At 39.2% G+C, this 23,860-nt stretch overlaps 2 protein-coding genes across 18 annotated transcripts in view; one reads left to right on the forward strand and one right to left on the reverse strand.

The window, feature by feature from the left end:
* The first annotated feature begins 4,775 nt into the window (after positions 1-4,775).
* Positions 4,776-6,573, forward strand: zar1l (zygote arrest 1-like). Of its 2 annotated transcripts, none has more exons than XM_027137627.2 (4): positions 4,776-5,422; positions 5,511-5,603; positions 6,112-6,191; positions 6,343-6,573. In XM_027137627.2, the coding sequence occupies exons 1-4, from the start codon at positions 4,835-4,837 to the stop codon at positions 6,479-6,481; spliced, it is 900 nt and encodes a 299-aa protein (XP_026993428.2). In that variant the 5' UTR covers positions 4,776-4,834; the 3' UTR covers positions 6,482-6,573. The 2 variants fall into 2 exon arrangements, with proteins under 2 accessions (XP_026993428.2, XP_026993418.2); XM_027137617.2 differs by having other exon boundaries at positions 4,778-5,422; positions 6,112-6,186.
* A 4,523-nt stretch (positions 6,574-11,096) lies between these two features.
* Positions 11,097-23,860, reverse strand: part of fryb (furry homolog b (Drosophila)) — a 63,951-nt gene continuing 51,187 nt past the window's right edge. For 9 of the 16 annotated variants that reach the window (XM_027138750.2, XM_027138733.2, XM_047804806.1 and 6 more), the window contains 16 exons: positions 22,864-23,046; positions 21,282-21,446; positions 20,865-20,939; positions 20,518-20,685; positions 20,119-20,127; positions 19,473-19,673; positions 19,215-19,358; positions 18,722-18,870; positions 17,371-17,581; positions 16,284-16,433; positions 16,045-16,143; positions 15,836-15,919; positions 14,675-14,692; positions 14,387-14,497; positions 13,988-14,187; positions 11,097-12,605 (listed from right to left, as the gene is read on the reverse strand). In XM_027138750.2, the coding sequence (XP_026994551.1) occupies positions 12,347-12,605; positions 13,988-14,187; positions 14,387-14,497; positions 14,675-14,692; positions 15,836-15,919; positions 16,045-16,143; positions 16,284-16,433; positions 17,371-17,581; positions 18,722-18,870; positions 19,215-19,358; positions 19,473-19,673; positions 20,119-20,127; positions 20,518-20,685; positions 20,865-20,939; positions 21,282-21,446; positions 22,864-23,046 (2,226 nt within the window). In that variant the 3' untranslated portion in view covers positions 11,097-12,346. Of the gene's footprint in view, positions 12,606-13,987; positions 14,188-14,386; positions 14,498-14,674; positions 14,693-15,835; positions 15,920-16,044; positions 16,144-16,283; positions 16,434-17,370; positions 17,582-18,721; positions 18,871-19,214; positions 19,359-19,472; positions 19,680-20,118; positions 20,128-20,514; positions 20,686-20,864; positions 20,940-21,281; positions 21,447-22,863; positions 23,047-23,860 lie in introns of all 16 variants that reach the window. The other 7 variants (XM_027138691.2, XM_027138725.2, XM_027138717.2 and 4 more) reach the window with 5 other exon arrangements.

Raw genomic sequence — 23,860 nt, forward strand, 5'->3', positions numbered from 1 at the left:
TAGAATGTTGTGGAAAAGTTCGTTTATTTCAGTAATTCAACTCAAATAGAAAAACTTGTGTATTATATAAATTCAGTACACACAGAGTCTTTGGTTCTTTTAATTGTGCTGATTTTGGCTTACATTTAACAAAAAAAATTAATATGGTGACAGGCAGATTAGCTTATCAACCCAAAACACCTGAAAATGTTTCCTTAGACCAAAGGTTTCAAAATGGTCACTCAATTTGGTTGACTAGGCTACACAATCATGGGGAAGACAGCTGATCTGACAGTTTTCCAGAAGACAATCATTGACACCCTTCACAGGGAGGGTAAGCCAAACATTCATTGCCAAAGAAGCTGGCTGTTCACATTGTGCTGTATCCAAGCATGTTATCAAAAAGTTGAGTGGAAGGAAAAAGTGTGGAAGAAACAGATGCACAACCAACCGAGAGAACCGCAGTTTTGAGAGGCTTGTAAAGCAAAATCGACTCAAGAATTTTGCTGAACTTCACAAGGAATAGACTGAGGCTGGTGTCAAGGCATCAAGAGTCACCACACTTCAGAGGCGTATCATCTGGGCTAAGGAGAAGAAGAACTGGACTGTTGCCCAGTGGTCCAAAGTCGTCTTTTCAGATGAGAGCAGGTTTGTATTTCATTTGAAAAGCAAGGTCCTAGAGTCTGGAGGAAGGTGGACAAGCTCATAGCCAAGTTGCTTGAAGTCCAGTGTTAAATTTCTCCAGTCTGTGATGATTTGGGGTGCAATGTCATCTGCTGGTGTTGGTCCACTGTATCCAAACCAAAGTCACTGCACATATTTACCAAGAGATTTTAGAGCACTTCAAGCTTCCTTCTGTTGACCAGCTTTTTAAAGATGCTGATTTCATTTTCCAGCAGGATTTGGCACCTGCCCACACTGCCAAAAGCACCAAAAGTTGGCTAAAAGACCATGGTGTTGGTGAGCTTGACTGGCCGGCAAACTCACCAGACCTGAACCCCATAGAGAATCTATCGGTTTTGTCAAGAGGAAAATGAGAAACAAGAGACCAAAAAAATGCAGATGAGCTGAAGGCCACTGTCAAAGACACCTGGGCTTCCATACCACCTCAGCAGTGCCACAGACTTATCACCATGCCATGCCAAATTGAGGCAGTAATTAGAGCAAAAGGAGCCCCTATACCAAGTATAAGGTACATATACAGTAAATGAACATACAATTCACTAAAACTGTTTTTTTTATTGGTCTTATTAAGTATTCTAATTTTTTGAATTGGTGGATTTGTGAGCCAAAATCATCACGATTAGAAGAACCAAAGACTGAAACTACTTCAGTCTATGTGTACTGAATTTATATAATACACAAGTTTCACTATTTGAGTTAAATTATTGAAATAAATGAACTTTTCCACAATTTACTGAGATGCACCTGTATATGTGTGTGTGTGTGTGTGTGTGTGTGTGTGTGTGTGTGTGTGTGCGTGTGCGTGTGTGTGTAAGCCTGCAGCGATGGTGGCAAGGAAAAACTCCCTGAGATGATATAATGAAGAAACCTTGATTGGAACCAGACTCAGAAGGGAAACCATCCCCATCTTTGTGAAACTGGATAGTAAATAATGTAAATGTAATTTTTAGAGTAGAATTGTGCAACCAAGCGCTCCTGAGTAACTAATAGGTCAGGCTCATTACAGACTTAATGCAAGATCTTAAAAGACTCTAGTACAAGGGTATTATTCCACCTTGAGTGTGATGTATAAAGGCACATTGCTCCCTTCAGAAAAAACTGCCAAAACATTTTCAGTCCCCGGTGACGCACCATCCAGCCACATGAACTAACAGCTACCACATAAACTTACAGTGCAGATGAGTCTTTCCTCTGCATAGCATTTTCTTTAAGAAGGTTACTGTACGCCATTTGAGGAAAAAATTGACCACCAGACAGCATATGAAGCCTGTGTACTAGCGTCAGTATTCTCTCCTGAACTACTGTAACTATTTTTCTAGTAACTCAAACATACAATGTTCCTAGAATCTAAATTTGGATTCATCATGTTTCCCATGTATGCTTCATGGATGAAATAACACTGTAGGCAGGGTAGGTGTTACCTGGCTGAAACTCTCTTTACAGACTACATAAGAGACTATATGTGTTACCTGTGAAGGTTTTGTGGCTATATAAGCAATGTAGTCATGCAAAAGAATGGAAGAATTCAACTGTATTGTGGAATTCTGCTAGACAGACAGACCACTGACCACAAGACACGTAAGAAACGCTCTTTTTGAGTTTACAAAAGGAATCACATCAGACATAGCTCACATACAATACTAGCTTTATGGGCAAAGCCTCATATTTTTGGCTGCTGTTTTACAATAGAGCTCATATAACAGCTCAAGATCTGAGGTGCATGGTGTGTCCATGGCTGTGTCATTGATAGTACTGATGTGGCAATCCAATCACTTATAGATACTTAAGCAATGAATTTTGCGCAATAGTACAGATTTTTATCCTTCCATTCATTTTCTGTACCAATTATCTTACACATAGTTGCAGGGGATCTTGTAGACCAGAGGTGTCAAACTATTATTTTTAATATTATTTAATTATTATTATTATTATTATTTAACTATTATCTTGTAGACCAGAGGTGACAAATTATATTTGGCCCGCGAGATCATATCAAATGTGTATTACAGCAGGCTAGCCGCATGCTCCGCTAATACTACAAATCCCAGAATGCTTTGCCACTGTATTGACGCAAAGTCACGAACAGCAAGCGCCCCTCATTCTGTTGACAGTCAAGAACCAGTTTGTCTTGTGTGCTAACGGAGCTAACGTGTCTGTAACGAAAGTATATAACATAAGAAGACACTATGAAACGAAACATTATGAGAAGTATAAGGACCTGGACGTAAAGCAGAAGCTCCAGAAGGCGGAGATGAAAAAAAGTCTGGTTTCCCGGCAGACTATGTTCATGAAAGCTAAATCAAAAAGTGAAGCTGCTGTAAAGGCGAGTTTTATTGTGGCAGCAGAGATCGCAAAATCTGCCCGGCCCTTTAATAAGGGAGAGTTTGTCAAAAAGTATATGGTCAAAGTTTGCGAAATGAGCACCACTGATGCCATCCTTAAAAATATTTGTGTTTGCCGTAACCCGACCGACCTTATCAATTTAGGACCGACTCGATTTAAGTCCGACCGACTTGCCGGTTGTAAATTTGCGTTAAGACTGACCTTTTTTTTTTTTACTCTTCAATCAACTAATACAAAAGCAATAAAATAATATTAACGGGTTCGGCACCATAATACATCTAAAAAGAAAATGCATTAAAACAGCTCGACACCGCTTTAACTTGACACGAAGTTCTGGAAAAACTGCCCAGGATCAAAATAAGGTTTGCAATGATGCGCCCGAAGGCACGGGTTGAAGACCCAGTCAGTGACGTCACGATATGCTAATTTGTTTAAAGTCATACCTACGTAATCACCATCACCAAAATTGTACTTTTTTTCTACATTGAACTTAATATAAATATATATATATATATATATATATATATATATATATATATATATATATATATATATATATAATCGTACATTTATTTGTATATTTATAATTGTACTTTTTTTTTCTACATTGAACTTAATATATATATATATATATATATATATATATATATATATATATATATATATATATATATATATATATATATATATATATATATAGACCTACCTACCGACCCTTTTTTTTTTACTGTTACTGCAAACCAAAATATTTTTAAGGATGGCCTTATGTGTCTTTTATTTCAAATTTAATTTCTTATGTGTTTGTAATGTCAAGCTCTGGTTGTTCCAAATCCTGTGTTTAAGCAAAACTAAAGTTTGTTTCCATATGAAAAAGGTTGAACATTACATATCAGTTGCAGTTCATTTTTCAATAAATATTCAGTTTGTCCCGTGACTTTATCTCAGTTTTATATTTTAGCCCACTGTGAATTTGAGTTTGACACCCCTGCTGTAGACTATCCAATGGGAGTTTGGGCACAATGCATGGGACACCCTAGACTGGGGGGCAATCCATCACAGGGCACAAATTATCCCAGTCAGAATATAACACATGTTTTTAGACTGGGAGAGGTAACAAGTACCTGGAGGAAACCCCTGAAGAACAGAGAGAATGTGCTAACTCAGAATGAATGAGAGAATCAAATTCCCAAACCTAGAGGTGTGAACACATTTCATCATTTATTTTGGTTCATTTAATTATTTCGTATAGAACATGCAAATATTCTATCATAATTATGCTCATTAATCCAAATGAAAAGAATCCACAAATGTCAACATTTCATACTTTACGAAAATTTTATACAAAATGAATTATTTGTCAGTTTTAATACATTCAAATTCTTTTCATCACGTGCTTATAGTGTAAACAGCATCCAATATGTTGTGCTTGCTTTAAGTGGTTAAAGACTCTTGTGATTTAAAACTGAAGTGTATCTTTTCTGTAGGACGCGTTTAATGCAAACGGGTGAACCAGAAGGTGTGGACTGGTCTAGTGTCTCACTGATTACTCACTGTTGTCCCTTCAGTAATGATTCCTGTTCCTGCACAAAACAAAGCTGAGATACAGAATAATGGCTTATATGCTCTTATATAAGTGCACTATAAATTCAACAGGGAGACATTTGGAATTGAGCCCATGTTATTACGCAGCCTCATTACGCGCCTCGCACCTGCTGCCAATCTCCTCATCAGCTCATCACTGTCACAGGCCAATGCAGTCTGCACTTTTTCCACTGAGAAGAGCAATAAATAACCATCTGGCTTCCTGTTTATACATACGCATATCGCGATGGAGGCCTTAACCTTTTCTGCATATAACTTTGGCGGATATCCTGGTTATTTCCCCTTTTACCATGGGAATCCTAAATTTAAACAGCAGCACTGGAACAAAAAGGGTGGTTATGGTGCCATGCCTGAGATTCCTGATTATTTTGAAATCTACAAACGTGCTCAGTTAAAAGCTATTTTGTCGCAAGTGAACCCGAATTTAACTCCTCGCCTGCGTAAAGCCAACACCAAAGAGTTTGGAGTTCAGGTGAATCCGAAAGTAAACGCCACAGTTCAGTGCTCTCTGGGACCTAAAACGCTGTATTATCGCGAGGACAAATGGGACTCTCCGTTGAGACCCAGTCTTCCCAGCACACCGGTGAACAATGTGCGGTTCTCACGTCCGGTTGCGATTTACTCCCCGGTGTTTGACCGCAGGTTTTTCTCAATGCCAGCACGTGCTGAGGAATTGGACAGGGATGCAATGCTAAGCTGCTCCGAGGAAGAAAAGTGCGCAGAGAAAGCAGAGACCGAAGCTGAATCTGTGCGGGGGAAAGAGCGTCAATGCGCCGCTTTCCAAAGTCGCGCGCCTACAAGGTTTAACTTCCAGGTTGGTTAAACGTTTTTGCACTTTAAAATGCTTTGGGCACTCTGATTGTATACCTTATTTATTTATTTATTTATTTTGGGTCCACTAGTTCCTGGAGCAGAAATATGGCTATTATCACTGCAGCAAGTGCAACATTCGTTGGGAAAGCGCGTACGTGTGGTGCATCTCGGGAACCTGTAAGGTAGCCAAACATGTTAATCTGACTCTAGTCTGAAAACGTACTGCACTGCACCATGGCTAGATTCCTGGCTTTACTGTAACACTTGTAGACTGCGATGGAAGGCACAGTGTGGCATCACTATTCACAACGTTCATGCACAGATGTAGCAGATTTGAGTGTCATGTATACAATTTTATACACTAATTTGATTTGGAGATTCATATCAACCACACAGATTTCAGGTAATGTAGCTGTCTAACTCTGGTTTCTTTTAGTAGTTAATTTTTGCTCTTCATGTTTCATTACCAGTTAGTGGTGGTGGTGGTGTTAGTCCAGGATGGTACATCAGCATCCACAGTGCTCTTTCCATATATGAGTGGTCTTTTTAATGCAGTTTGAAGTGTAACTGGAGGTGAATTAAGCCTTGCCACCAAGGGTTTGCATTTGTCATGGAGTACATTTTCTGGCCTTAGCTTTAAATCCCTATCAAATAGATGGTAACTTGTGTTAATGCTCTATATTCTACCAGGTTTACTTCAAGCAGCACTGCAGGAAGTGCCAGGCTGGACTGAACCCGTATAGAGTGGAATCCATTCAGTGTCAGGTTGGGTAATGCTTGTTTTATGAAGCTTTTCTTTTGATTTTATAGGCTTAGAAAATATCAGAGTTGAATCATGTATCTGTGTCTACAATAACTAACATGAGCATATTACAAATCCAACAGTGCATCAATTTCTTTCCTCCCCCCTCCCCTGCTTAGGTATGTGCACGAACACGCTGCTGCTGTGAGAGAAAGCAGAGGCACGTTGACATTCGGCGTCCTCACCGCCAGGACCTGTGTGGCCGCTGCAAGGGCAAGAGGCTGTCCTGTGACACCACCTATAGCTTCAAATACATAGTCTGATTATCTTTACCCAAACCCTTTTTATAATATTGATATGAATTTTTCTTATGTGTTAAACTTAATAAAAGGTACTGCAGCATAACATCATCTTGAAGTGTTGGTTTTGGTGTATACACCGTCAGCCAACAAGATAAGACGACACCCGAATGAGTGTTTTTTTCCATCCCTGGGATAAACACTGCTTTCAAATGTCACTAGACTAGCTCATGTTCGGGAAACCAATATCCACTTTGCATAGTGGTTTTGCTAGTGTAGAAGGTTGGACAAAATGCTCATGTTTTTAGCATTTTCTAGTTTGGTTCTAATAGAAGTGTTTTGGATGTCAAATCCAAGGGTTTTAACTCTACATTATGGATGCGACAAAGTTGGAACCAAGATGGTGCCGCAAATGGCAGCCTCAGTGCTTAGTCTGTAGTAATAATTCTTGGGGACTTTAATAAAGCGATTCTCTCACGTGAATTGCCTAAATACAGACAGCATGTTACATGTCCCACCAGAGACAGTAACACACTGGATCACTGTTACACTGCAATAAAGGATGCATATCACTCTGTCCCACGGGCAGCTCTAGGACTCTCTGATCACTGCTTAGTTCATCTGATACCGACCTACAGGCAGAAGCTAAAAGCAGCTAAGCCTGTATTTAGGACTGTAAGAAGATGGACTAAGGAAGCACAGCAGGATCTACAAGCCTGTTTTGCTCTCATGGATTGGACTGTTTTTGAAGCTGCTGCCTCCAACCTGGACGAGCTCACAGAGACTGTAACGTCATACATCAGTTTGTGAGGATTTGTGTATTCCTACCAGATCTCACTTAACCTACAACAATAAGTCATGGTTCACTGCGAGACTCAGCCAGCTCTGCCAGGCCAAAGTGGATGCTCACAGAACTGGGGATAGAGTCTTGTACAAACAGGCCAAATACACACTGGAAAAGGAGATCTGAGTGGCAAAGAGGAATTATTCCGAAAAATTACGAATTAAATTTTCCTCCAATGACTCAGCTTCAGGGTGGAAAGGTCTGAAAGCCATCACCAACTACACGACACCATCCCCCAGCACTGTGGTGAATCAACAACTTTTAGACGACCTGTATGAGTTCTACTGTAGGTTTGAAAAAGCCCAATTCTCACCTTCTGTAACCCCCGAATCAGTCACACCTTCAATCCAGTTCAGTGAAGATGATGCGTGTCAGGTCTTCAGGAAGACCAAGAGAAGAAAGGCTCCAGGCCCAGACAGCGTTTCACCAGCCTGTCTGAAAGTCTGTGCTGATCAGCTGGCCCCCATCTTCACGCGGATATTCAACACGTCACTGGAGCTGTGTGAAGTACCCTCATGCTCCACCATCATCCCCGTCCCAAAGAAACCCAAAATCACCGGACTTAATGACTACAGACCTGTGGCTCTAACATCTGTGGTCATGAAAATTTGAAAGACTGGTTTTGGCTTACCTGAAGGACATCACGGGACCCTTACTGGACCCCCTGCAGTTTGCCTACAGAGAAAACGGGTCTGTGAATGATGCAGTCAATATGGGACTGCATTATCTTCTGCAGCATCTGGACAGACCAGGGACTTGTGTAAGGATCCTGTTTGTGGACTTCAGCTCTGCTTTCAACATCATCCCATCACTCCTACAGCCCAAATTAACCCAGCTCTCCATGCCCTCCTCTGTCTGCCAGTGGATCACCAGCTTTCTGACAGACAGGCAGCAGCTAGTGCGACTGGGAAAACTCAAATCAAGCACCCGCACCATCAGCACTGGTGCCCCCCAGGGCTGTGTTCTCTCCCCACTATTCTTCTCCCTGTACACGAATGACTGCACCTCTAATGACCCATCTGTCAAGCTCCTGAAGGTTGCAGACGACACCACACTGATCGACCTCATCCTGGACGGTGACGAGTCTGCTTACAGACTGGAGGTTGAGCGGCTGTCTGTCTGGTGCAGCCTTAACAACCTGGAGCTGAACACGCTGAAGACAGTGGAGATGATTGTGGACTTCAGGAGAAACCCCCCTGCTCTCCCCCCACTAACCATCATGGACAGCATTGTCACAGCAGTGGAGTCATTCAGATTCCTGGGAACCACAATCTCCCAGGACCTGAAGTGGGACATTCACATTGACTCCATTGTGAAAAAGGCTCAGCAGAGATTGTACTTCCTTCGCCAGCTGAAGAAGTTCAACCTGCCACAGGATTTGCTGAAACAGTTTTACACTGCTATCATCGAATCCATCCTCTGCACCTCGGTAACTGTTTGGTTCAGCTCAGCCACCAAATTCGACCTCAGAAGACTACAGAGGGTAGTCCGGACTGCTGAGCGAATCATTGGCACAACTCTCCCCACTCTCCAAGACCTGTACTCCTCCAGAGTGAGCAAAAAGGCAAAGTCAATCACTCTAGACCCCTCACATCCAGCACACTCAATCTTTGAACTGTTGTCATCCGGTCGACGCTACAGAGCCCTGAACTCCAGAACAACCAGACATAGGAACAGTTTCTTCTCTCAAGCAATCCACCTGAACAATTAACACCATGGAACACATAATATTTGCACTATGTATACCTCAATTGCACATTTCATACTTGCACTCTGTACATACATATTGTCTGAATGTTTGTTTACTTCAGCTGTACATTTCACAATTGCACATGTGTACATACAAATTGTATATATTGTATATTATTTGCATATGTATATTTCATGCTTATTTAAACTGCACATTTCACACCTGTAAATGTGTACATACAATTTCATCTATACTACATATGTCATTCTGTTACACTGTGGAGATTGTCACTAAAACAAATTCCTCGCATGTGAAAACATGCCTGGCAATAAAGCTGATTCTGATAATTGCGTTTGAATTGTGACCATGTCCATACTGTCTATGTCTGGAAAACAAAAGTAACTGTGCTTGCTGGGTGGCATAGATCACACACAGGTGCACTAACCAGTCACAAGCATCTGTTAGCTCAGGTGGAAGAGTGCAGATGGTGCTTGTGCTTTTGTGTGTTGCCGTCTATGAGGTCGCAGTAAGAAACGCTTGACTACAATTATATTGTTCAGTATCATTTCCTTTTGGAGCATCTGATCTGAAACTGGTGTATAGATGTACTGTATGTGGAACTAGGAGCAACAGATATTTCTCTTTCCAAATGTGCAAATTGTCTATGAAACCATACAGGTCATGATTGTCAAGAAACTAGATATACTGTATAGCTGTTTCAGTACACTGTGAAACGAGACAGTGTTTCTCCAGGACCATGGTGCTACATAGAACAAAGGTGGAGCTAAGGACTTAAGTCAGCTACGTACAGTAAAGTTCAACCTGTGCAAACAATACACAAAAGCAGCACTGACCAGTGTACTGTGTTTTATATTGCATGTGCAGAAAGACTGCTATTGTAATGTATTGTGCATAACAGCACTTGACTGAAATGTGAAAGACAGCATGTGCAAAGAGCAAAAACAGTGTGCAAAACAGCATGTAAACAGTTTATGGTGGTGCTGTGTACATGGATGTATACTGTAAGAATGTGTATTTGGTGTAGGTCATTGCAGTCCACACAGGTGTGTGTGTGTGTGTTGCGCTGGAAAACTGGCTATGCTCTGTGGGTGGGAGGGATGGCACCCTCTCTCCCCTGTCAATCATAGCAGTACTAGTCAGTCTTGGGCATCTGTGAGCTTGCATATGTGGAAAAGGGGAGAGTTTCTTTGTTTCCTCCTACAATGCTGTGATGCAGCATGAAAAGCAGTTTGGAAAGATGTGGCTGGTTAGCACTGCAATGTCTCAGAGGAAGCTTGTTTCACACATTTTAAGTTTGGTTTAAAATGTTTCAGATGGTATTTGCTCATAAATGTCATGTTCATACTTTTCAGTTGGCCCAGATTTCTAAAACTTCTTTCTTTGTATTGGTCTTAAGTAACATTCTAATTTTCTGAGATAATGAATTTGGGATTTTCCTTAGTTGTCCGTTATAATCATCAAAATTAAAAGAAATAAACATTTGAAATATATCATTCTGTGTGTAATGAATGAATATAATATACAAGTTTCTAGTAAAAAGTTTTGGTCTACTGATTGGAAGGCCCTTAACCCTGCATTGTACAGATTGAAATAAGATGTAAATCACTCTGGCTACGGGTGTCTGCTAAATGCTGTAAATGTATAATATCAGATAAATATAAACGTATTTGCACTTTATTTCACATAACAAAGTATCCAGTATGATTGTGTATGGTAATATTACTACTGGGATGTTTAATTATTTACTTGGTAATTGACCGTGCTATCTGCAACTTTCCAATACCTCATCCGCAAACTTATTAGATGGTGTCATATTTCACACTGAGAACTGAGCAGTATATCCGATCCAGCAATGGAGGGGGACTGGAGAGATGTCTGAGATGAAGCATGAGTCAAGGGTTTTGCTGACAGACTATTTGAAGAAATGCCACTTAGGGCACACGGTTGTGTCTACTCCATGAAGCTCCAGGAAGTTTACACAAATAACCACATACAGTACATTCAACCACATACAATCAGGTACTGTATGTGCATTTGTGGATCGCCTGTTATCACTCAGATGAGACAGGTGACAAATGATTAATCTGCTAAGTCTTTATTTTTACATGACACTTAACAGCACCAAACAAAATTACTTCACAAAAGCTGTAAAAGTAACTATAAACTATATACACAGTGTAAAATTCCTAATCTAAGACTTTTTCCCTAGGGAAAACAATGTACAATCTCTGCTGGCATGCACATTTCTGTTCTCAAAACAAGTGTCCTGCATGAAAAGAGCTCCCTTTTAGACTTTGTACAAATGTTTAGTTTAGTTTTTTCACATAATTTAAATAGTTTTAATAATTAGAAGTACAACAATGCATGCTTGGCAGTTTTGAATGACACACTATGGAACTATTTCTCAGATAAAAGTGCATGTTGGTTATATCGTGACAATAAAAGTGAGCAAGAGGCAAGTCTGTATACAGTAGTAGAAAGCGACACATTTCAAAAAGTAAAAGGTCTAATAGTGTCACTAACATTAACCAACACTTGGATACATTGATATTTACCAGCTTACTGTTTCTGTTTTATATGGCAGCTAAATGTCAGCATGCCTGTGTGTGCGTGCATGTTTATCTTAATTTCCGTGTTAAGTAGTGATGAACAGGCTCTTAAAAATAGTTACGAAGAGAAACGGCTCCCTAGTGTGTCCAATTCTCAGAATATTCTTAAGCAGTAACAGTAGAAAGGCATCCAGTTCTTTATTATAAGGTTATCCTTCATTGCACATTTCCCAATGAACAATATACAGTGCAGACACATTTAGTTCCAATTAAATTTGCTGTATATATATATATATATATATATATATATATATATATATATATATATATATATATATATATATATATATATACACACACACACACAGCACTTGTCCTCAGTAGCAATCACAACTTAGTCTTTCTTTGTGATGTTTAATGTTAAAAGCTCAACATAGTGCAATTACCTAAAGATATAAAGATGTGACAGCATGTCTTAATCTGAAGCGTCGCACAGTAACAGTTCTGTTTCTCCAGAATTGCTGCACATTTGAGAGCCTGAAGACAAGCTCACTCTCAGAACCCCCTTTTTCCTATTCAATGCAATCAAGGGTAATTCTCTGATTTTTCCTAAGTAGTGTGCAAGTTTGTAGGACACAGCCGTGAGAGGGTTGCAGCACTCCCAGACAGCACAGTGGCTATGGACTGGATCAGGTGGGGGCAGTAGTGAGTGCGTGTAGAGGAGGGGATGAGTGTCTAAGGAGGGATCCAGCGCTGCTTTGGAGTGCTGCAAACTTCCTGTCAGAGACTCACTGCTGAAGCGCTGGAGTCCGGGAAGCATGATGAGATGAGCCGGGAGTCCTGAGCGCGTCGGATCATATCCCGAATCTCACTGCTGAGCTCCATCAGCTCAGTGCTGACCCGCCCCACATCCTGCTCAGAGCCCAGCACAGCGAACATGCCCGTCTGGCCCAGAGACTGATGACAGAAGTAGATGTTCAGCAGGGTCTGGACTTCGTCCTCTGAATTGTTGCCAAAGATGTCACTTGGCCAAAGCTGTCTGTATCAAGAAATGAAAAAGGAGAACATGAAACAACAAAATCTTTGTTCAACAGTGTCTTAGGTAAACTCCATGACATGGTTTAAATCATGCATGTCATTTTAAATGCCTAGTAGTACTAAGTCTGGAGTTCTGTAATGTAGAAGATATGGTGCCTAGTAACTTAATCTGTTCTGAACTGAGTTCTACTAGACGTCTTCATTTTAGCTAGTGTGTGAATGTGTGGTTGTGTGTGTTACTTCTCTCAAGGAAAAAGCTTTATACATAAACCTTCAGTGATTATTTAAAACCCTTTTGCCTTTCCTTCTCCTTTTGCCTCCTAAGGTTAGAGATAGACCAAATTGTCTAAAATGTTTCTATTAGTTTTGAGAAAATTTTGATTTATTGCATAAAAGTGATGTGTTTGCTGCTCATTTAAAAATGTAAGATAATATGTAAAAATATAAGTTCACTCTTCTTACAAGGTAAACTACTGAAATAAAACAACTTAGTTATACAGCTTAGAAGGTTTGCATTTTTACATGTTCTGAGTGTTTACCTATAGATTAAGTGCGGTTTACCTATACTGTAGATTACTTATAGAAACTTAATGTGTTGCTGCTGGATTTTTTTAAAATTGGGAAAAAATTCTTAACATAGAACTTTTTGCATCAAACTTTTAAGCAACGTGTTGAATTTGTTTCTTCTGCCTGCGTACATCCTACAATGCTCTGAAGAAAGCCTCTTTGTTTACCAGACAAAATAGCTTTCTCAGATGTCTAGAAAGATTTTCTTGTGAATGTCTATATTCTATCACAAGGATCTCTGTCGTTTATAGATTTATAACAGATTGACATGAGATTTTTTAACTTGTAACTATTCATCTCTTTCATTATTCTTTAGATAATGTCAAAATATTCACTTTATGGGAAAAGTTCACCCAAAAGTGCACCTAAAAAGGAGTGACACATCTCTCTTTGTATCTGTCATCTCTGAGGCACACAACAATAAATAAATAATCCTGCACTAATCCCTGCACTAATACTTACTTATATATAAAAAAATGACTTAAGGCATAAATCTTCTGAATTCCTGCATGAATAACAACCACCCTAAGAACATGTAAATGCATTTATTAGTTGATTATTGATGTATAGTTTCTAATTATTTATATAATTTGTTCCATGCAGCTCTTGTTCCATGGATGGTGCAAGATCACTTTTCATAATTCATGTTGATCTTCTTTTTCCAAGCATAGAAATGCACACTGATAATAAACATTAAGTTCATCTCAGTCAGTTTTGTGGGATAGGAATAGATTACAGTGTGTGTGTGTGTGTGTGTGTGTGTGTGTGTGTGTGTGTCTGTTGGGTGGGGTGTGGAGGGGATGTTGGGGTGGTGACCTGCACTGGCGGATGTGGCATATTGCTGTAGTATACTGCCTGTTCCTCAGACACTCAAGCAAAGCCTGTACTGCTGCCTCTGAGGTGGTAAAGCTGGGTTGAAATCTGGTATGTTGCTGGACTTCCTGATTACTTGCTATACCTGCTGCCAACCGCAGACTGGCTTTCAGCTCCCCGAGCTCACGGGACATGTTTATTAGCTGTGGAACAGAAAAAAAAGAGACATGAAAATGAGATGTTGTCTTTATAGATATGGCAGCTAAAATTCTACTTCTAAATTGTCACTCAATATTTTTCTTCACTATGTAACAGATGTGCTGCTCACCCAGATCATGATCTGAGTGCATTTATTTTGGACATATATGCTAGTGCCATACAGTTTAGAAATGGTCACAGTACCTCAGGCACCGAGCTGATAGCACTGGCTTTACTGATCAGTTTACAGTAGCACTGAAAAAGCAGCAGGAGCTGAAAGTGCAGTTTGTACAGACGTTGACAAAGTTCCAGTTGCTAAAAAAAACCCAACAACAACAAAAAACAAAAAAACAAAACAGAAATATTACACCTGTACATATATTCAGGATAAATTACAGCAAATAAAATGCAATGTATTTGATCTAGAAGTCTTTCCAAGACTGTCAATATAAACACTGCATTTGAGAGAACTTTATCCTGTATTGGACTTACAGCCAGTGTTTCCATTTGCTGCATTGTAAGCATGTTAGAAGAAAAGAAAAAAGAGCACGAATATAGTAAGATTTAACCCAGTAGCATAAAATGATCTTGTGATTAGTGGATCATTAGTAACAGAACCATGGAGCTTGCTTATATAACCTGTATGGAAGATATAATCATAAAGAGATGAAGGAGTGAAAGGGAACATATTCCATCAAAGAAGAAAGAAAGGCTATGGCTTAACTTTATATAAAACCTAGATTTAGAAACAGAATTTTTTCTATTCTAATTGAGATTTCTTTCCAAAGGCATTTCTTCCAGTATAGGGAAGACTGTAAATGTTTCTTTCTTTTCCGACTCTCATTATAATCAACTCAAAAGGATTTAAGAAAGTGAAATGAAAATTAGTTAGTGAGTTGAATCTTTTGTGTTAGATTTTGAAAAAATACTAGAGTGTGAACCTATAAATGACAACTGACTGTATCCAGTTCTGCACATTATTCTTACAGTCACAGTGCTGATGTTAGTACTGTTAACATTAATCCCACTATCCATTGCCTATTAGATGAATATAGGTTTCCTTTCTGGTCTGCTTCTTCTAATTGTTTCTTCCTCATGCCATCTCAGGGAGTTTTTCCTGTCACCTGATCTTAAAACTACATTTGGACATTTGTAAACCGGCTTTGTCAAAAGTGCTATACTAATACAATTGAACTGAACTGAATTGAAGAGGGCATACTGAGTTTTCTCTGATATACTTATTTTCATTGTGTCTGTATGAGTAGAATTCCTATTCATTTGTATTTGGCTATTAAAGGATTCTGAATAAGTGATCATTAAAATCCAAACTACAACTACAACAACAACAACAACAACAACAAACTATTATACTGAATGGAAAATCTAGTGGCAATTTGTCAGATGTGGGGACACATCATACAGGTGACGTTACATGCATCGAGCTCTGGTAATTTGATCAGTTATAATTACATTAGGCTGGCATTAATCATATTTGTATTTTGATATAATTTTATCACTGTAACTTCAATCAGTGGAATAAAACTGTTTGATGGTTGTGTGTAAGTACGTTCCTGGGACCTGTTTATGAGTCTTTAACTGGTCTGAGAGCTTAGGACTGGTCTGGGAGCAGTGTACTGAGGCATATTGGCAAACCTTCTCTTCTGTGTCTCCAGGTTGACAGGTAATAACCCCATCATCAGGACATTTGGGAAATGTTGACTTGCAGTTCTGAAACCACTGAAAAAGACAAACATATGCAGGTCAAACAGGTCCTGAAGCAAAGAGCTTTACAGTTATTCAGGTACTGGTTGTCAATTTCTATGAAAGTTTGGTATGACCTTATGAGTGTAGTTTTAACGTACTGTGATTGCCGCATCTTCTCTGCTACCGTAAGTGTCCAGATATTCCTGCAGCTCCAAAACACCAAACTTCAGACTATCCAAAAGCCCACAGGACATGATCTACAACCCAAAGGATGCCAACCAATGAAAGAAAGCACAAGTAAGACACTTTCAAATTCCGTGTTTATTGCACAATGATAGATGCGACAATAGAAAGTCAGGCAACACATAAAATCACATTCTCTAAGGATGATACTTACAGTATTAGCATCCACAAAAAGCATGGGGCAGTCAAAACATGTGCTTAGCATATGAGATGACCTCATGAACTTTGCTCCAATGCCCTTTAAGCCATCTCCGAGGTAGACGGCAGCATCACTGGTTAGGGAGCAAAACTTTTCCTGGATGCTCTGAAGACAGATTTTTTATTATTATTATTAACTGATCACCAGCGATGGAATTCTGTGCAAAATGTCTAGTAGTTATATGTTTGTTCCTGATGATGAAAAACTTTATTATGGAAACTTAATTACTGTAACACATCTCCAGTTACTTTGTCTTACTGCTACTTGAATTTACAATGACTTGAAAGGAAAACTTCCTCTGAAACCTACTAGAGGGCATCAAAGACATAGAAGTGTTTTGGCTCGAATATTTTTCTGAATTTGTTTATTGTCCACAGTCACTACATGATCCCGGTAAGGATTACAGTGGACCCAGACCCTATGAAAAGAAAATAGCCATGATTGGCAAGATTGAATGGGATGCCAATCAATCTCAGAGCACTATGTGCTCACAAATACACATATTTATTTACAATTTTCTCCTTCAAACTTGTTAGTTCTAAAGGGTTTTGTGTCTAGTTCTTTCATGCATAAACGCCTGATATTCATATGTAATCAACATCTGGTGTTCCTGTGCCCCACCTGTAATTTACATATAACTGTAAAGGGGAACCAAATGGTAATTACATTGTTCCTGTAATCAATACTGATCAATACACAGGATGGCCCTTCTGCCTTGTCCATTGTAAGTTCTCCAGTAGGAGGTCCTTTCTGTATCTTTCTATTGTTTGAAGGCCATTTGTTACCAGGTATAAAGTCTGGCCACACAGACAGTACCTTTGGCTTAAGTTCCAGAAGACAGCTATGCTACAAGAAACATCTTCAATAAAAACTTTTCCCCTGAACTTGGTCCAGCTTATTTTTCTTTTACTTATTAGTACATATGGCATACATACATTTCCAAAAGCTGTAGGTATGTGTACTCTTGGCTAGTGTATGTGTTTGAGTTAATAGTTATTAGTGGTATAAACAAATGCTATAGCATCAGTAGAAGTCATAGTACCTGGAACAGGGAGTAGAAGATGCTGAAGGTATACACAGCACATGAACCATCTGAGTCACTCATCAGCTGATTGATGTGTGTGCGCCATGCTTCCTCAGCATCATCGCACACTGTGGGCTGGAAGGCAGCTAAGATGGCGGAAAAGAAGGGTGATGGGGGTGGAGGAAAACCCAGCTCGTCCAAATCATCCCTCTCCTCCCCATAACTATAGCTATAGTGAAAAGAGGAAAAGAGCTCACTCTTCATGCTGTTCTGTGTATGTAAAATATGTAACCAGAGTAGAACAGACATTGCAATATATACTCAGACCAATGCAGTGTAATAAAATATCACCCAGTAGAGGACGATGGCTTTTCACTCTGTTTTTTTTTTTTTTAATTATTCAAATTATATATTTTTCCTGGTTGGAATAATTAGCTTTAAAGGTGACATCAAGCAACAATAAATATAGAGGTGTGTGTAATATTAAAGGAAAAAGCTGAATAAATAGTGGAAGAAACATAACGAGTACTGATGTCTACAGAGAGATGATTGCTGCATGACAAAATTAAGCAATTACATTTACAGCATTTAGCAGACACCCTTATCCAGAGCGTCTTACATTTTTATACAACTGAGGGTTAAAGGCCTTGATCAGGGGCCCTGAAGTGGGAACCTGGTGGACATAGGAACCAAACTCACAACCTTCTGATTGGTAGCCCAACACCTTAACCACTAGGCTACCACATCCCCCAATCAACATCCCCCAATCAACATCCTACTATATGCTGTGCCAAACACCGAGGCCAGTTAACACCGCATTTGGACCAAGATGGCACTTAAGAAACGTATTTTGAAGAGGGCTCATTATTGTGGGCATGAAATGACATCTGCAATTAAATCAATGGGATAGACATCAGTAAATGCTGAGCATGATTCACTAGTAATTGTAAAGAACAAGAGAAGAGCAGATCTTCCTCAGGGAATCATGCAGGACATCATATCATGTACAACGTACAAAGGGATAATAGCCCTAAAAATCTTTGGTGATGGTCTATAGATTTGAGAAAAAGTGATATAGTCAAATGAGGCATTCTTCTCCTTTACCATATTATCAAGAATACTGTTTGTTCTTCCATTACAGTTCCAGACAATTGTAGAATCTCTTCCAAGTTGTACTGAAACTTCTCTGGTGGCTCATAATGACCAGACACCTTTCTAAGACACTTAATGTTGGATTATCATTTGTTACCCTTCTTTTTTTGACAACGCTTGAAATATTCAGAAGCCACAGCAATCAGCGAGGACATTTATTATTTATTTATTTTTTACAAAGGTAAATTTTATTGATTGAATCAGCATCTCAGCATACCCATGCAGGAAGCTTTGGTCCACCTCTGATCGATCTCGTGGAATATCCAGAGTGAAGCTAGAACCACAGTCAAATCCCGGAGGGAGCTCGCTCACACAAAATAACAGGTCATCTTCCTGCACATTACAGCTCTCATCTTCAGGCAGTGGCTGCATAAAAAATGCACAATGTGGACTCATTAAACAATGCCTTCTCATCTCATATCGCCCTAGCCATGATTTTGTAGTAACCATACACCGCATCATAATAAGTGATTACATACAGGACATGAAGAAGGACACAATTCACTTTACATTTTACAGACAGTTTAATAGTGTTAGATAACTTGTAATTATTTGACAAAAATGTGGTCATAATCTTTGTAATATATGATTTTAAGTAAAATTAAAAAAAATATTTTGAAAGGGATACTGATGTACAAAATGATCATTCATAGCATTCCTTCATTTAATTGGTTGGCAGAATAATATATGACAGGTAAAATATTACTCACAGGTGGAATAATGGTGTCATCTGGAAAAGACATCCCCATGCCAGGTGTGGTGGCATTCAGAGAGTGTGGGTCAGCAGATGTGTCATAAGAGGTGGACAAAGAGTCAGTATGATTGGTGTCCTCAGAAGGAGACAGATTCATTGTCTGAAAGAGAGAGACATAATATAAGACTGTCACTTTGTTTCAGTGTGAACCTGCAAAACAGTACTTAATAATTAAAAGGAACAAAAAAAGAACTGCAAGTAATGTGTGCCATACAAGTTGTGAGTGGTGTGAAAGGCTCTGGCTTGTGGAGTTGGACTCTTCCTCGGACGAGTCGTCTGAGTCGTGTTGGGGATCAAGTGGCCCGAGGCTGGGTGTGCTGTCTGAGTGCTGGCTTTCCTCCAGTAGCTCTGTCAAGTCTGTGCTATCCAGAGAGCGCCGCCGTACACCCCAGTTAAAGTTGTCCATGCTCTCACCCTGCAACACACATGTCCACATACACTCCTGAGTGACTGAAAGATTCACTGCAACAGGCTATTTAAACACTCATTTGACAGGCTAGATGCCTAATTAGTCTTTTTTTAACCTTTTACTGTTTTACTCTATGTGGTAAAGAATGTTACGCATGCACGCTTTAGGCAGTATTTTCTTTCATATTGAAGCTGTACTTCTGAGGAATTTGTCTCCTCATATAAAATAAGACTGAAATGTCTAGGACTGCTTATATAACGTGGCCATAAGCCACAGTCAACATGCATTGCTGATGTTTATGGCAAGAAATGAAAAGTCATTTCAATTTTCTATTAAGAACTTTAATAAGAATTAAAGCCCTGACTATAATCCACACATGCACAGAGTGCTTCTATACAACAGACAGGCCACTGTCATTCTCTCGGTCAATCACTGGCACACACATGCTTACCTGCAGTTCCTGGACAGCACAGGAGAAAAAGAAAGACAATGTTATCCACACAGCAAGAAAGACCAGTGATAAAGTAAACCATGTTAGAGAAGAAAATTAATGAATTCTGTTAATACTCCATCAGTGAAAGACAAGGAAAAGAAAGAGAAGTACAGGTAGTGCAGAAAAGGCATGTTTTGTTAGAAAATATAATAAGAATAAAACCAGGTAATTAAAGTGTGCTATAAGTTTCTGCAATATATTATAAATCTCACGTCAAAACCTTTTTGTGAAAAACTGATATTAACAAACGCTAGACATTCTATGATCTATGCATGTACAATGATATGTTTTAGAACAATGACTGTTTCTAATTAAAGACCTAAATTAAGTTCAACACTAAACTCTATTTGTAATTACCTCTCCATCTTCCAGCTCCACATCAAGGAAGTCAAAGTCCCTAAAGACTCGAAACTGCTGCTCAGAGGCAGTGTCATCTAAAGTGTCCTCTCGTGTGCCATCTTCTGAGGAAACCTGACTGGGCTGCCGTTCCATCAGTTCCAGATCACCACAGGAGGAGAAGATCACCTGGCAAAAATAAATAAATAAAATAAATAAATAAATTTAGACTCATCTCAATCTATTTTTATTCACAAGTCAAATGTCGGTGTCATATCAGGCACAGTCTTTTTAGTAATTGTATTAACAAGTTATGATACGGCTCGGATTCCTAGCAGTGTAATAAAAGGGCTCGCGTTATCACTTACAGATGGGTTCTTGGTGAGGCCGACCTCCTGGCCGCACAGAGAAAGCACGTTCACCAGCTTCTCACGTGTTCGCTTCTAAGAAGTCAAAGGAAACAGTCATAAGTGTATTCCAAAAGGAAACGCTCATTCACTGACTAAAAAAACAAAATAACTTTTAATATCATGTTCTTGTGCATCTGTAATTTCCAACACACAGAGAACAATTAGTATAAAGTTTGCTTATATTTAGGCCTAATTTCAAAATCTGTTCTATGCATTATTCTAGTTTTTAAATAAGCTACTACTGACCATTAAAAAAAAAAGCTGTTGATAATTTTCTGATGTATATGTGATGTAAAACAAATAAGATGTAAAAATCAAGTGTGCACAGTCATCTTGGCAGAGGTATGAGATATACCTGTCTAATATCTGTCTTACCTGTGAGAACTGTGGCTTCTTCCAGCTCACAGGCACCAGAACAGGGTTGGAGCTTGAGCCAGATGATGTGGACGAGGTGCTACGGGTCACTGTGATGGCACGTACTTTCCCATCTCTACCTCCTCTACCCTGCAGTTCATCATACCTACGTCCAATCACTGGCGTCTATGTACACATACGCGAGCACACAGACACACAAACACACAAAGACATATGACTAGACTGCTGGTAAGGTTTCATGGTGCTGTAGCTAAAACTGTACTGTAGTACAGTGATAACAATTGTTATCATTGATCATCATTATCAGTGGTACATTCTGTATTAACAATGAATTTTAGTGAATAAGAAGTCCATAGTTTGGTTTTTAGTTCTGATCTGAACAAAGGGTATTATGCTATTCTATTAAACGGATGATATAATTCACTTATTGTTTTAGATGAACTGAGGAAGACATTTACTGTCTAAATGGGAAAAAAATGTCAACAACCTGCCTAGAGATACACAGTATCAGCAGTCTTAAGCCTTTGTGTAGATAAGCAATGTAAGTCCCTGTGGAAAAACAGCATAATTACAAAGGCTTTTATCAGTCTGCGCTTGTTCCATCTGGACCGGATATTACAGCTCTCATTAGGCCATATAAGAGTCTGAGACTGTGCTCTGGAAAATAGAGTGAGTTTCCTGTGCTCACTGCATAACACAAATGTTATGCAAAATGCACTGAATAACATGCCCATAAAGCACTGAAACTACATTTAGGGCAGTTGTGGCTCAACTGTTTAAGGCTCTGGATTGTTGATCGGAGGATCGGGGTTCAAGTCCCAGCACAGCCAAACTGCCACTGTTGGGCCCTTGAGCAAGGCCCTCAACCCTCCCTGCCCCAGGGGCACTGTATCATAGCTGCCCCTGCACTCTGACCCCAACCTCCTCAGTTGGGGTATGTGAAGAAAAGAATTCCATTGTGCTGTAATGTATATGTAATAAAGGCTTCTATGCCCCCATTCTTCTTCTTCTACATTAAGAGCGGGGATCTTCCTAAAGCAGATAAAAGTCAGTTTGGGATATTAACAGTCCATTACATAAAACCACAAAGAATAACTCGTTGCTCTGCTTTCCACATGCCTTTTGAAAAAAAAAAGGCCTCATTTATTTGATCTAAAATAATTCCACACAATTTAAATTTTGGTTTTCACCCAAACACAGGTCTGGCATTTTGATACACTTCCTACTCAGTCTTTCAGTTTCCCAAATGAATTTGTCTTTCTGAACTTAACTCATTTAGTCTGAATTTGTTAAATAATCTGTTCAAAATCGTCATCTGATTGCAATCATTATAATAGCATCTCCTTCAAAAGCAACCAGACATTATTCGTCACAAACATATGCTTTGCCCTGATAAAAATATAATAACTTAATATGAATACAAACACCAAACATTCTCCTTGAATAAAATAATCTGTAATGAATAACCTAAAATGAAAGTATTCTGTTATTCAAAATTCAGCTTGGTGGAAGAGCCAAAGTACAAAACTGATATAGAGACATCTATTGGCTCCATGTTTAAACGAATTAGTCCTTCACTTACCTCAGAAATATCGAAGTGGAACTCCAGTGTTTTGCCAGGCAGGGCTTTGGATGAGCCATCCCACATCATGCGGCTCACTTCCAGATTGGCCAAATCCCCATGAGCATAGGACGGCAGGGACAAACTGGCTGAGCGAGACACCACTAGCTTCAGCACGTTAAGAGCCTCCTTCCAGTGAGCAGTCTGAAATACACACGTTACACATATACCATATGTTCCCCGGACTGGATTTTAACAATATATCTAACAATTCAGTGTGAAATATTTTATTGTGCAATAAAGGCTAAACAAAAGAACAGACAATGGTTGGTTGCACAGATAATCACTACCACATTTACAGTAGCTGCAAAAGATTTCTTTTAGTCAGATTTGTATATATGAATACAGCTCTGACAGATTATATGGTGGCCATTGGAGAACAATGACGTTTAAGAATCCCAATTTGCATTCTAACACATTTTTCTTGGTTCTAATCTACTTTGGTGTTGGATTCAAAATGTTGAACTAAGCCGGAAAATTCAGTTTTGGTCTCATCAATCCACACAACTGGATTATAGATTGTTAGTGTCATGGATCCGCGCAGACTTATGGCCATGTGCGTTTGTGTTTGTTTGTGTCACGTGATTGCCCCGTCTTCATCTGCTCCTCCCGGTCATCACACCTGTTCCCCATTGTGTGTGATTGTCCCTGTCTGTATATATGTGAGCCGTGTTGCCTTAGGCAGCGCGGCTTCATTAATAATAATGTTAGTTCCCTGTGTAGTGTGGTTTATGTTTTTCTTCCTCATGTATTAAACCCCTTTCATTTGAAGCTATCCTGCGTACGGGTCTGTTCGTATCCACCTCCGTCCGGGTCCTGACAGTTAGATTGTTTTTATTTTAATGGCCAATTTTATGTGATAATTTTACATAATCACAGTTAAATCAATTTCAGTTTTCATGTTAAAATCCTTCAAAATAAATGTTATTATTTTTATATTATAATATAGCAGTTATTC

This window comes from Tachysurus fulvidraco, chromosome 20 (assembly GCF_022655615.1).
Source record: "Tachysurus fulvidraco isolate hzauxx_2018 chromosome 20, HZAU_PFXX_2.0, whole genome shotgun sequence".
Taxonomy (NCBI): Eukaryota; Metazoa; Chordata; class Actinopteri; order Siluriformes; family Bagridae; genus Tachysurus; species Tachysurus fulvidraco.